Source organism: Ptychodera flava, chromosome 15 (assembly GCF_041260155.1).
Source record: "Ptychodera flava strain L36383 chromosome 15, AS_Pfla_20210202, whole genome shotgun sequence".
Lineage (NCBI taxonomy): Eukaryota > Metazoa > Hemichordata > Enteropneusta > Ptychoderidae > Ptychodera > Ptychodera flava.
In genome coordinates, this window is record NC_091942.1 from 14927745 (window position 1) to 14941877 (window position 14133).

The following is a 14133-nucleotide window of genomic DNA, read 5'->3' on the forward strand; positions in this document are numbered from 1 at the left end:
CATTTAATTTTTACTACTTCACATGATCTTTTGTGTCGGATCCACTGTCCACAGAATGTATGTATGTCGTGATTGTACCGGAAATAAATTCGATCTTACGTTACTCATAACCAGTCGTCCTGACAATCCTGACATACGTCGAAGTTTTTAAAAATACATTACGAAAATACTGAAAACTTTCCTAATATTATGAAAAATAGTGTTGCAAAGTGTTGGCAATGGCATGATAGTGGGAGGCAACGACAGCTATAAAGTTACAAGTAAATACAAATATATTTCGACACTGATATGTCCTACGATCTGGCTGGCAGCTTTATCAATCTGTGGCAAAGTGCCACGGATTTATATCGCGTTATAGTTTCGTAAATGTCGCAGCTACAAAACTGAACTTACAACATTCCATAGATAGCGCAGAATGGGGGCGCAGATCGATAGCGCAGAATGGGAGCGCAGTTTGATAGCGCAGAATAGGAGCGCAGATTGATAGCGCAAATTGAAATGCGCTAGCGCAGTTTAGGGGCGCAGACTGCCGATTTCAGACCTCTCACATACCTGCTCTGAGAACCTGTAATCAAAGCACCAATTAACAAGTGGGGACTGTGTCATCAACGATGACTTGTTTATTTTGTTTGTTCTGTGTATTGTCTGTAGTTTCTGGTTTGAATCCCTGAACCATGGAGAAATTCCTAATATTTAGCTCATAAATATCCCCTGTATGAGCTCATAAATATCCCCTGTATGAGTATAATCTGCAATGTTATTGTTTAAATTTTGTATTCAGGTCTGGACTAGAATACATTTATCAACAATAACAATAGTCATTTCACATATATAGGCTGTGTTGGCAAGCAGGACACCAGACATTGGTCATGATGATCGGATTATAGTACAATTCTGTAGTTGACACATTGAAACAGAGTAGTGAAAAATTAGTCAAAAGTTACAGCTAATGTCCCTTTAATAACCAAACAAAAGAGTATATTTTCATTACAAAATAATATGCAAATCATGCATTGTCATGGCACAAGACCACTAATTAATTTCCCATAGGCCACCACAGTAGAGTTTAGCTCGATTTTCCTATTTTAAAACATTCAGCGGCACGAATCCCTTAACAGGTGTTAGGTCACTGTCAGCTTGACTACTGATGAATTTTTCGTGTGGGCAAGTCCACGGAAATTTTGAGATAGCGGTGAAAATAGCACCCTAAGTGGTGTTTTTGACAAAATTCAGGCTTATTGTTATGATTTCTATGGCCCCTAGAACTCCTCATATTACCACTGAATGCTTCAGCCGTTATTCACAACAGTCTGCATTTTGATTCAGGCAGAAAAATATCTTTACAAAAATTCTTGACATTAAAGTTCAAACTAAACAAGCATCCATGCAGGTATCAAAACTTCAAGGTCTGCACTATTTTTCTTCCGAACTATCTTCGTGGCTAACAAACCCGGAAGTGAATTAGTGGTCTTGTGCCTCATGCAAATTGGTCACCTCTGTTTTTCCAAGGTGTGGAGAACACTGTACACTATACCCTTGAAGTTACCGTATTGTGAAATAAACAGAATTTTTCTCTAGTTAAAGATGTACAGCAGACTCATTGACTGAGATATGTGATGGCATATTACACTGATTCCCATGTTGCTTCACATCATGTTGACATGGTGTCATGTTCCTAACTTTTTTACTCACATTTTGGAATAACCGAAATTGCAGTCAGTTGTTAGCCTGCAACTGTATACAGTCTGTGATAAAAGTTTAAATCAAACATGGAGCGACAAAAGTTCGCTATTAACGGATTCCTTGCGATGACAGCCAGTAATGTAAGGGGTAACAATTAATTGTCAGTACTAACTCTGAGAGACTGTCTCAGCAACATGAATACTTTTATTAGAGATTGAAGATTTGAAACTTTAGAATAATTATGGTTGCTATTTATGTGTATTTTATACCCCAATCTGTTGGATACAGTACTGCAATTAACTTCTAACGATATATCAACCTTTACATCAGAGAATCACTCTAAACCACTGTCACATCTGAAACTTTCCATCTACAATGAACTAAAGGAAGCAAATTGTTGAAATGTAGCAGTGTTATGGTTCGAGTGCATTATGGGTATTGAGGTAATTCACAAATAAGGAAACATTTCCTTACCTCTGCTATTATGGGATATATTTGGTCCATACAGAGGGTGATAATGCTGGGTAAAAACCTTTTGCTGGCTGACCCTGGCTCCTGAACTAAAATCTGCAGTATCTTCAAGAACCTGGACAGTAGGAAGATAACAGAAGTGTGGAATTCCAATTAATCATGGAATGAAAAGCTTGTGAAGGAACTAATGTACTCTGTTAACAGTTCTGGATTCAGAGTTGGAAAACTGACATTGATAAAACAAAATGGATAATGACTGACAGTTTATCAACTCAAAGGATTTTGTTCTAAAGCCTTTCACTCAGAACTTTTGCAAGAGAACTTCAAGCTTCGCTGCTCTAGCCTATTTAAGCTTCACTGCAGCAGCCTATCAAAATCGACCTGGCACTAATGAAACCACAAGAAAAGATTGACTTTTGAACAGAATAAACTATTTCTGGTCTTTCAGTTCCCTCTGCCTTTACTTTGGTATTTCTACACTGTTGGCAAACGTACACATTGCCACTCATCTCCCAGCAACTAGGCACTTAAAAACTCCATTCATAATGGGATTTATGCTGTCAGGTTTGTTTGGAATATGTGACATTACATTACATGGGAGGTGCAGAGCCGCACTTCTACTGACAACAAAAGAGACTCACTTCTCCACAATTCTGCATCCTGTACTCCCCTCATTCAGAATGGTATCTGCCAGCTGCTCTCTGTAAGAGAACCCATAACACATGGTCAGAACAACGGTGAGTTTCCAAATCCAAAATGCTGACAAAAAATGAAACACTTTCCCCATGACAGCTAACATACTCAATAGATGTAAGTGGTACGGTAGTCTCTCACTGTTTCTCACTACCGTTGCACACTTTAGAACAAAAACATCTAGAAACGTGTAAAACAACAGTTCTGTCCACATATGATCAAAAGATTACATAACTGATATCTTGTCAAAGGAATGAAAATACAAATGGACACAAAATCAATGAAATTTTTGACAGCACTCCTACTGGTTGAAGTGTCATACCATTTACAACTCACCTGGTGAACAGGTTCATAAAAGTCTGTATAGCTTGTTCTGTAAATGCTACTCCCATCTGTACTCGCAGCGATTGAAACACGGCTAGAAAGAAACTCAGTATCTCTTCAACTACATCTATTTTAAGAGGAGGAAAAAACCATCAGATTTCTCATAGCAGTGACCGAGTTTACAACAGTAGATCCCAGAAATCTTATTGCCTTTTATAATAAATGTTCATGTCACTCTGATTTTGCAAGAAATTTCTCATGCCTGTTTGCTTACAAGTGTTCCTTCATGCTTCTTCCTCGTGATTGACTAAAATATCTGAAAATCAGTCTAGTGTGTTTACAGAATCATTTGCAAGGAGAATGATATTTTGTAAACAAAATGTTGAAGTAATCTATCAATTTCAAATCACATTTGACTTGCATGTGATATGAAATTCTTCAGGGGCATATCCTCTGTAATTCCAAATGTAACAATCACAAGTTACTTTACCTGGTTGCCTGATGTAGATGGGAAATATTGATATCGTAAACTGGATAGAGTCTTGAAGAGAGCTGTAACAGATTTGTTTGGTTTTTGTCACCTCACCGTTGACAGATTCCACTAGATCTACCATAATAGCCAGAGTTTTCTTGATGCATGGTTTTGCTGTTGGTATATATCAAATAAGGAATTGAGTATTAATCATAAATTTTAAAAAATGCCAAAAAAGCAACCAAAATAAGTAATCTTCCAATGTAAGGAAATGCAAATGGTATATTTGAATTGACGGTTTTTTCAAAACGTTTCCTGAAAAAATTTCAAAATATTTGGTTGCGTTGAGTAGAAGATACTTGTTATAGGATATATAAACTATTAATATTTCTGTCCAAGCAGGAGAAACAAACAGGACTAAAAACCAACCCAGTATGGTACAACAAAGAATAAAATTACACAGATATCTCAAAAGATACCAAAAATAGCAACATTACTAGATTTACGGATTTATTTTGTCTGTGTTTGCAGTATAGTTTAAACGATATACTGTTGATATGCTAGAATAGACATGCAATTGTGGGTAACTTTTTGTGAAGACGGTAATACTAATCGATACCTTGTAAGCTTAGGTCCTGTATGTGAGGAACAGTAGCTGATGGTTTGGACAAGAGTGACAAAACTGAGACATAAAACCTGTTGCATCCTGCACATAGCATACACAGCACTACATAATGGTGTATAAAGAATTCCTGCTTAACTTTACCTCATTCCCGAATTCCCAATAACCTTACCTTGTTCCTGCAACCTCTTGTCATCACTGAACTGAGGTGAACTCTTGATAGATCTATACTGATCAGTGATTCTCTTCACATAACTCATGTGATTTCCAGACCTGGCCTCCCACTGTTGGTCGCTCTCTGCGATGTTGGGCCATGGCAGTATTAGAATATTAGACAAAGCCCTGCATACCAGTAACTGAACCTGGTAACATAGAGAGAAAAATTTCACATTGACATGAGCAAAGCCTGATAGCATACAGTTGCACCAGAAAGATTCTTGTCTGTATATTTTTAAATGTTGTTAATACTCAAACTATTAACTCTTTGAATGCTGTAATTTTTCCTACCAAAATTTTAGTACAACATTGTACCAAATTTTACGAATTTTTCTGTAATTCTTTTGATAATTTTGGATCGATGGAACATCACATTTCATTGGCTACAGTTATTTCACCAAAATTTTGGCAAAAATCTGACAAAAATTTACAGGGGTATATTTTATAAAGGTGACAAAAATTGACTGTGGCGCCCAAAAGGTTAAGATCTGATTTTCTTACTCATTGTTTTAGGTGATTTTCTCTACCTAGTGATGATAATTTCCAGCTTGTAAATCTAATCACACCATATGTTAGAGGCAGGTTTTGTAGAGACTGATGTGTTTGGATCAGATTTGGCAAGCATTCATAGCAATACAACAAGTATAGCCCTGAAAACTAAAACCGGTATTCGATATCAATTACTTACTCCACAAAATGTTGCAGAATTAGCTAGTTCACTGAACGAGTATCAATTGTGAAACTGACAGGGTAAAAGCAGGATGGCATGTTGCATTTTCTTTTCAGAGAATGGATCTCAATAAAATTTGGGAAACTTAATAAAACATGTGATGCATAATTAAAGAGAGTACAAAACATGTTCATTATATACTTCATGAATATAGAGTGATTCTGGTCTGCTTAGAGTACATGTAGACGGCAAAAACAGAGAGACTGCCTAACAGACGTTGACAACAATTGTACCATTTTGCACTATCGGTAATTTAGTTTTTTCAACAAGTGGTTCAACTTAATCTAAACATTTAATTCCTGCATAAGCCATTGTCACCTGTTTGATTCAACAATCATTTTTCAACCATTTCTTGCTCTAATAAGAGAAACTGTAATGAATGGTCAGTACACTGTCAATTATTTTGCATCATGCTTTCACAACAATGGATAATGCCTGCACCCTTTAGACAGGCTAAGTTATCCCAATCACACAGATACACTTCCACTGTTACCCCTTTCTTCACAAAATTCTAGTAAAATCTGACAGTTTTTTGAGGCAAAGTGACACCTCCATGGATACGGGAAACATGGTGACACCAAAAGTAGTTTTGATGTACTGACCTCTGTCTGTAAAGTTGAAAGTGAGCCTCCGCTGACATCATTGAATAATTTCTGTACATCTGATAACTGTATCAGGAAGGCCGGCCGAATACTAGTTGCTATGGAGAGGAACAGATGAGCTGCGGAAAGTGCGATCTTATCCGGTACCTGGAATGAAAACAAAAAGTCAAATTTAAGACAGATTTTGGTTCAAAAGCATTTCAGGATAAAATTTCTGGATTAAAACGTAGGTAGAATGCGCCTCAGGGTCACACATTCAAACAGTCAAACATTTACAGTACTTTATGGTCTACCCTTTGTTAGGGGTCATTTTGAAGCTCATGAAGTAACTAAATGTTCAACTGGCTTATTTTCTTGAAAATCAAAACTTTGATTTTCCCCATAGAGATAACAAAGAGATTGGGGACATTTTGAATCTCAAATATCAGTAATTTACCGTAATTTGTTTCCATATTACCAAAATTTGCATGGTGACCCCTGACTGTTTTTTATTTTGAAAGAGCATGGTTGAAAGTTTCATCGAGGAAAGTATTTCGATTTCAATGCGCATGCTACCTTAGGGAGAGAGATGAGACGATGTTCACCTACCCCTGTCTGGAGAAGTGGTGCCAGAGCTTCCAGCATGGTGGTAACCATGGTAACAAACTGTTCCTGTTCTTTGCCTTGTCTCTGAGTCTCAAGATAGAACTGTGCTATCCACTGATTGAATGCCTGTAACGCTGCCAATGCTTGGGCATGACTACAGGTGGACATGTTGTCAAGGACAAAGTCAAAAATATTTATGATTATTCTAGTTATTTCATAATGGAGAGAAAAATTCAACCACCATGTGCTAAATATAACTCTAGTTATTACAACTGTTCCATTTTTGCTTTGTATTGGTCTTGTGAAAGGAGTTTTGCAGTGTACATATAAGTCTGAATTTAATCACAATTGACCCTTATCCTGTCACACGTGTTGCATTTAAACAAAACCTTGAACATTTGAAGGCCCCTAAAAACATACATACTGTACACATGATTTTTACAGACTACACAGCTGCCATAACAGAACAAGCCAAGTGGGTGAAAATAAATATGGTTTTGGCTCGATACAGCTTTTTACTGACTTGGCAGAAGGGGAAGCGAGTCTGGCAGTTAAGGGGTTAAAAGATGAAGTAGTTGGAAAAAATCAGGTGGATAAATGTTGGTTCGGTGTCAAACTCTCCCGCTTTTTAATTCAAACAATTTACATTTTTTGATTTATAACAGCAATCGCTACTTTTTTTCTATTACTATCTCCGTGGAATGATGGACATCAGGTAGCATGCACTTTTTTCCAGATTTGGAAAACTTACACTTCAATAAAATCAGGTCGTAATACTGTTGGTATTGGTGTTTGTACTTCGTAGAGACGCATCTTTGAACCATAGATTGTGACCTGACATAACCTGTAAACAGAGAAGGAAAGAAAAATGTCATCAAAATTATTCTGTTCTACATTTTTATAAAAGAAGTATTTCCAAAAGAGTTGTCTACCAATATACTACCCTTTTCAGAATTAGAGCGCGAAGCCACTGCAGTGAACTGCAATAAAACTGCTCACACTAATTAGTTTCAGCTGTAGCCCGCTGTCAAAGTCGACAACATTGTATGTCCCATGCAGACAGTTTGTCTGGGGAAGTTGAAATAAAAAAGATTTGTACATGGACCAGTGCATGGTAATGTTACATTGTATCTTAATCTTGAACACAGGGTGCCAATCGTAAACTCTCATTTACAACGCGAGCCTCAGACAGAGCTAGTTTTGCCTTTGTACAAGCAGACTTTTTGGTCTTTATCAAGTAGCCTTGTTCAACACCAAAGTGGCCACGGCTACAGCTGAAACTAATTAGTGTAAGCAGTTTTATTGCAGTTCACTGCAGTGGCTTCGCGCTCTAATTCTGAAAAGGGTTGTAAAATAAAACACTCACCTGTCTACCAAAGGCATGGCATCTTGTAATCTACCCGCAAATTTATCCGCTATGAAATGATCAGCATGACGACCTAAAGCTTGTAACAGCGACGACAAATCCCGCAAAGTGCAATGCAGCCTCCTGCATTCATTCTCTGCTGTGATGTTCAGTCTTTGCCCTGAAAGTAACATTGACAGATCATGAAGGTTTAAAATTATGCATGACATAGAAAATGTCTACTGTGTTTCAAGGCTTTTGGCCAATATACAAAAAGGCGAATACACAAGAAAGCATTTTGGCTTGAAAGTAAAAATTTCAAAAATTACCACGTTCACATAAATGAAATAATTCTAGCCATGCAAAGTTATGACTTAATTGTGTCATTTCTTTGTACAATTTCCTCACATTTGCTCACATTGTGTTATACTCAATGTTAGAGTGCTGCTCTCTGTACATGACTGCCATACTTCAAAAATAAATAGACTTATCCAACTGAGCTCTTTCATACGCCACTTCTGTTTACAGCAGATTTACATACTAGAATTATAAGATCAACATACAGTTCTGAACTATTGCTACTTTGTCAAAGTCAAAGAAGCAAAGTTTATCTTTTCCGTTGACATATTTCCATAAAAACAGCCTACCTCCTCCTGTGTTGACTATGTGTTGCTGCAGGCCCAGGTATACATCTGAATACTCTTGAAACGGTGGGTACTGGATATGAAATTAACATCACCTCATTAATTTAAGAACATCTTGTTATCACATCACTCTAAAATGTCTTTTTCAATCACTCATTATCATATTACCTTATTCCTTGTTAGTCTCTTTATGCATCATCTGTAACTTTCGACAGTTTTGTAAGATATACTTGGTTCCGTGCATCAAGTACAATTTATCCCTCTCTACAGTATATGGAAATACCAGGTATTTTGTACACACTGCATACAAATAAGTATTAATATACATTGTTATTACTGATGATTGATTTCCCATCCAATCCTTCAGAACTTCCTCTCTCTCTCCTTCAGAGCCCTCCCCTCCCCACCTCTCCCCTCCTCCTCCCCTCACTCTTTCACTCCCTCCCTCCCCCCAGTGGTGCATTATTCAGAGATGAAGACCTACCATAAGACTGAAAGCTTCACTTGGCAGCAGCTCTGCAACCCTGGCAATCACTTCAACACACTGTCGTAGAAAATGCTGCCACTCTGTTTCACACTGTGAAATGAATAGCACAGCAGATATTGGGACTTATCAACTGTACATGAATCAACACTTTAAAGATATTCTGTTTACAACAAAAAGACTGAGAAACTCAAAATGGTACCAATAACCGAGGAGGCTGGCAGTTTGTATGACCAAAATGCAACAATGGCAACATCAAGACTCCTACTTTCATCTCTGTCAGCATCTTCAAAAGCTAAATATTCAACAAAACTTACGATAAAACTAAACCACACTGACTAACTGTCTACTTACATCATCATCCAGTGTTTCATCATCCATTTCTTCAAGCTGAGATTGGTTAAAACGAAACTGAAGTTTTCGAAGAATCTCACTCATGAGACTGACCAATGCGTCTTTGTACCTGTAGATAGTGCAAACATACCGTTGCTATAATTCAACACCCGAGATTTCAAAAAGCTAAAGATATACTATCCATGTTAATGGTTCTATTGATTCTGTGTTTCTCTAGTCCATGAAAAAGATTCTTCTCCTTTTTCCTAAATTTCTTATACTGACACAACAAATTCATGCCAGCATTACAGGAAAATCATTCTACGGTTGGCATCCAATTTGAAAACTCACATTTGGAAAGCAAATCATTTGGAAAGCAAATGCTGAAATTACTACCGTAAAATTCCCAATTGAAGCCGCGGCTTGTATTAGAAACATTTTTGAGGGACCCCTGGGATCACGCACTGAAGTCCCGGTGCGGCTTCAATTACGTACATTTCCTGTGTTTCGATATTTTTCTCAATGCTCATCAAGCATTGCAAGGCAAACGCTATTGTTATGCAAATTAGTACCAATGAATTTTGCGTGAATAAATTACCCGCATAAAAAGCCCCTACCCTAGTGTAACTCCAAAAGAGAAATGTTAGGAGAGTGTATTTGGTCGTTAAACTTGGTAAAATTCCTTTTAGATAATAAGGAAACTATTAAAAGATGTTAAAACAATGGGAAACTGGAGTTCCCTTGACAGCATCGTAAGGAAAATGACACGTTTTTCCAGTACTTTCTTGATTCTCTGACCCTGCTGACCCCCGTCCCCTAAATAGAATAGTCTCACTAAGGTCGGCCATGTTGACCAGCCAGCATGCATGATGTCTTTGTTTCAAGTTTAGGGGTTTTTGGACGCTGAAATTTCACAAAAATGTTACTTCTGTATTCAGAGATTGTACAATCAATTTCTTTGGACGTGTAAGTCGATTTTGAAAGCGATAGAAGATCAAATGGTGTTGAAAAAAAATCGTGCATAAAATTAGCATAAATTAAGCGTCCATGGCAGATGGGTCCCCTTGATTTACAGCTGTCTTGTGTTGCCGAACCGGTGGCTCATACTCGGATAGTGCAATAAAGGCAAGTGAATGACCTTTGGTAACTTTACTGGCATGTTTTTGTGAACTGTTTTGTGGTCAAATTTTATTTTCTCATGATCAAAAACAGAACGTGTACAAGCTTATATGCACCACAGTCGCTCGAGAGCTATTCAGCTCTGGGACTATTCGCCCCATAGACGAGTATACAGAAGCGAGAAATACCCCTCGCTTCTGTATACTCGTCTATGGGGCGAATAGTCCCAGAGCTGAATAGCTCTCGAGCGACTGTGTATGCACCCACCATGGTCATTCAGCAGCCACAGTACAGTATAGGCAGTTCATTATGTCAATATGATGCAGGTGGTGTTGTTGTACGTCAGGCACCGGTAAGGGTACGTGGGTATTGAATGAAAACTACGTATTTGAAACATGGTATCTCAATCTCTCAACTATTTTAACTTGTACACAAACACCATTGCTTCAAAATTGTTGTATCAGGTAATTGACTATGGCAGTGTTTACCACACTGACAAAAACTTTGGTCATGTTCAAACATACAAACAAACGTGCCGATACATGGGGCGTTTGTTTGTACTTTTGTTACTATCAATGACAAAATGCACAATGGTAGTAGTGTTAAAAAGGAACTTTTTATTGGGTATTTCTTCTGTAAGAAAGACACCTGTCAATCATTAGCACAAGTCAATGACGCCACGCAAGCCAGCTGGTGTGAATTTCAGCATGCATTGTTTCATGATGGGCTCAGAGAAGGGGTGCGGCTTCTATAATATGGTACAATTCAAAAACTCAAAATGGGCAAACAATGAGCCAAGACAATGTTTCAAAGTCAGGGTGCGGCTTCAATTAGAGGTGCGGCCTCAATTGGGAATTTTACGGTATTTGTTTTGATTATTGAAAGAGTTTCTGGATTTGTTTCTCACCTGTTAATCTTTTCTTCTTTCTCTGTAGTCCTTGATCTGGTTTCTGTCAGCAGATAATCAATGAACACAGTCCAGATATCAAGACAGGCAAAGAATCCTTCGTAACCAGGCTGAAGGAGGGAAAAAACATTGTATTTGTTAAAAAAAAGTAGCTGCCATGTTTCTCAGTTCCATTTTCTGAAAATATTTTTGAAATGCCTCAATACCGCTTTTTACTGACTTGGCTGATGGGGAAGTGATACTGTCTGGCAGGAAAAGGATTAAACTTGTTGACTCCAATGACTGACAAAATAGGAGCTGCAATCCTGCACACAATATTCTGAGAGCACTGTGTACGTCCCTCTCTTGATAAAAGAAAACCGGTACACTACAACTTCATAAACGTAAGTCTGATTCTGAATAGAACAATTCTGTAGAATGAAAAACAAATAGTGGGATGGTTTGGTGCCTATTTTGGGGAAACAACATACCTGTTTGAATGTGTATTTGAAGAGCAGAGCTAGAAACTCCAATACTGGGAACTGTGCATTGCCTTCAAACCTCCTCAAGTGTACACTCACAAACAACCTCAGGAAGTCTGTGAACTTCTCTACATAACTAGAAAAAAAACACCAAATATGATAAAATAATCACCACAACGTTGAAAACAAGTGACTGTACTACAACTGGTGATAAACAAATATACATGATACATGTATTTGAAACTAACCAGTGACTTAGCTGTGATTTATACTGACAAAAGTGTTCTCACCAAGACACACATGCCTTGTAAAAGGGTCTACTGAAATATTTTGACCATAACAATAATCTTTAATTTGGCGCTAGATGAAAATGTTAAACCAAATGCATGTCTTTGTATGTATATGTAATTTGATGAAGAATTACGGAGAAGCAATATAGCTACTGTTTTACTTTAAACTTTGCACTTGGCTGAGCTGATATTCAACAGCAGAAGATGGAGACTCCACACACATTTGATTTTGCAGATTTCCATCACTCTCATCAGGGAAACTAGTTAAAAATATGAATTTTGAATAACATTTATTTTTACCAATATTTCCCTGCCATAACACATCATGATCCACATGATATCTATGGTGTGTCTGCACATGTTTTGGTAAACACTGGTAAAAGGCAACACCTTGAAATATCTGAACACTTAGATGTCTTTCTTGAATAGAAGAGGAATAGAAGTCAAAAATATTGAAAACTTACTTTTCATCTAATTCAGCCAATTTATTGCCTACAGACTGGGCAGTGGTGTCCTTGGTTAACCTCTGCAGTAACTGGAATGTTTGTTGGAACATACGAAGCAGGAACTCCTCAAACTCTGTGGGCACACAGTTCTTGGACATGATCTCATTTATGCAGCACATCGCCAGCACGCCCAGCGTGGAGCTCCCAGTCTTGCTGAAACTGGAGCGCCTACTCGACGTGGAAGGATTGTTCTGTACTGTGTTGATGTCGCAGCCGAAGCTGGCGAACTGAAAGATCGTCGTGAGGAGTGACGGGGTGATGTTTGTGGACAGCGGTATCCAGCTGAACAGGTGGTTGAGGCAGTTGAGGGCCAGTGTACTGAGTTGTTCACTGTCTTGGTCCAGCGGCGGAAGGGGCAGTACGTTGGTCTTGCTGCTTCCTGACTGGAACATACTGTTAAGTATACTTCCTGAAACACAATCATCATAGGGAGGGGAAAGTTAATGGATTGCTGGATGCATTTATGGAGGACAAGACACAGCCAACTGATGTCAGATTTTCAAGTCTTGTATCTGTATCAAAGGGCAGGAAAATTAAACCGACTCAATACAACACTGAAATCATAAAACACAAAACTACACATTTCTACAAATGCATTTCAGTTACAAGAATTTCAGAAGTTGCACATACGAGGATGAATAGGGTATATTGTAACTACAAATGTTATGATGGAAATTATAAAAATCATATCCAGTTGCCAATATTCTACATACAATGCTGAATTCAGTATGATTATGATCACTGCTATCAATATAAGCAGAGTTTTGCTTTGTTTGTTGTTTTCCATAAAATATTTCAACTGTACATGAACTCTCTAAATCAGATAATTATCATTTGAACATCTGTAAAAAGTGAACTGGAGACTGAATAAATACTTCAAAGAAGCACTGTGTTAAATTGTAATTTGACTCGTTATCCAAATGACATCGGGAGTGTGCACTGAAAGTCACTGAAAATTTGCAGACTTCCGAGGAATGTACGGACCCTGTCACAGCTTGTACACTTCATGTATGTCCCACTCTATATGCTTCAACATGCTACATACAACCAGAACGATATCAACCAATGTCCAGACAAAATGAGTTTTACTTACCTGATTGCAAAGGTGACGTACTGAACATTTCAAAGGTTTTCTGACTTGTGGGACTATTTGAATTGGAATCTCCATGAGTTGGTGAGGGCGGTGGTGTTGCCGTGGTGACCAGCTGTCGATGCTTGTCCAAAACAGACTCTAGAGTACCTGCAGAAAAGAATTTTCCAGGTGGAAAAGAAATAAATTTTAAGATGACACATTATACCAAAATACATTTTTGATCTTGGACAACAATGTTACCAAAGACGGCTCATCACAGGCACTTTGTACAACACATCAAGAATATTTTGTGATCTTTTTTGCATCAATGACTGGTACCTTCAGCAAAATACTTGTGTATTTGTTGTTAGTCTGGTCCAACTACTCCTGAATACGTGCAGAATGTCTGCAACTGTGATTTAGAATAAAGATTCCTAACTGTTGTCCAGCCTACTATTGTCAGATTTACATCAATCCCTACAGTTAATTTTCATTTGACAACTCCTGGGCAACAAAACATGTAGGGTATTACATGTCCTGTAATATTGCACAAATTGAAAGCCCTTTATCCTTC

General features: G+C 37.8%; 1 protein-coding gene across 1 annotated transcript in view; it reads right to left on the minus strand.

The window, feature by feature from the left end:
• Positions 1–14133, minus strand: part of LOC139151277 (exportin-6-like) — a 35455-nt gene that overhangs the window by 7899 nt on the left and 13423 nt on the right. Inside the window, exons 6-21 of the mRNA XM_070723960.1 lie at positions 13581–13727; positions 12446–12896; positions 11701–11827; positions 11231–11340; positions 9226–9334; positions 8872–8964; positions 8391–8460; positions 7765–7924; positions 7150–7242; positions 6402–6552; positions 5814–5960; positions 4438–4627; positions 3662–3817; positions 3184–3298; positions 2796–2855; positions 2158–2269 (exon numbers count right to left, since the gene is read on the minus strand). Coding sequence (XP_070580061.1) covers positions 2158–2269; positions 2796–2855; positions 3184–3298; positions 3662–3817; positions 4438–4627; positions 5814–5960; positions 6402–6552; positions 7150–7242; positions 7765–7924; positions 8391–8460; positions 8872–8964; positions 9226–9334; positions 11231–11340; positions 11701–11827; positions 12446–12896; positions 13581–13727 — 2291 coding nt within the window. The remainder of the gene's footprint in view (positions 1–2157; positions 2270–2795; positions 2856–3183; positions 3299–3661; positions 3818–4437; positions 4628–5813; positions 5961–6401; positions 6553–7149; positions 7243–7764; positions 7925–8390; positions 8461–8871; positions 8965–9225; positions 9335–11230; positions 11341–11700; positions 11828–12445; positions 12897–13580; positions 13728–14133) is intronic.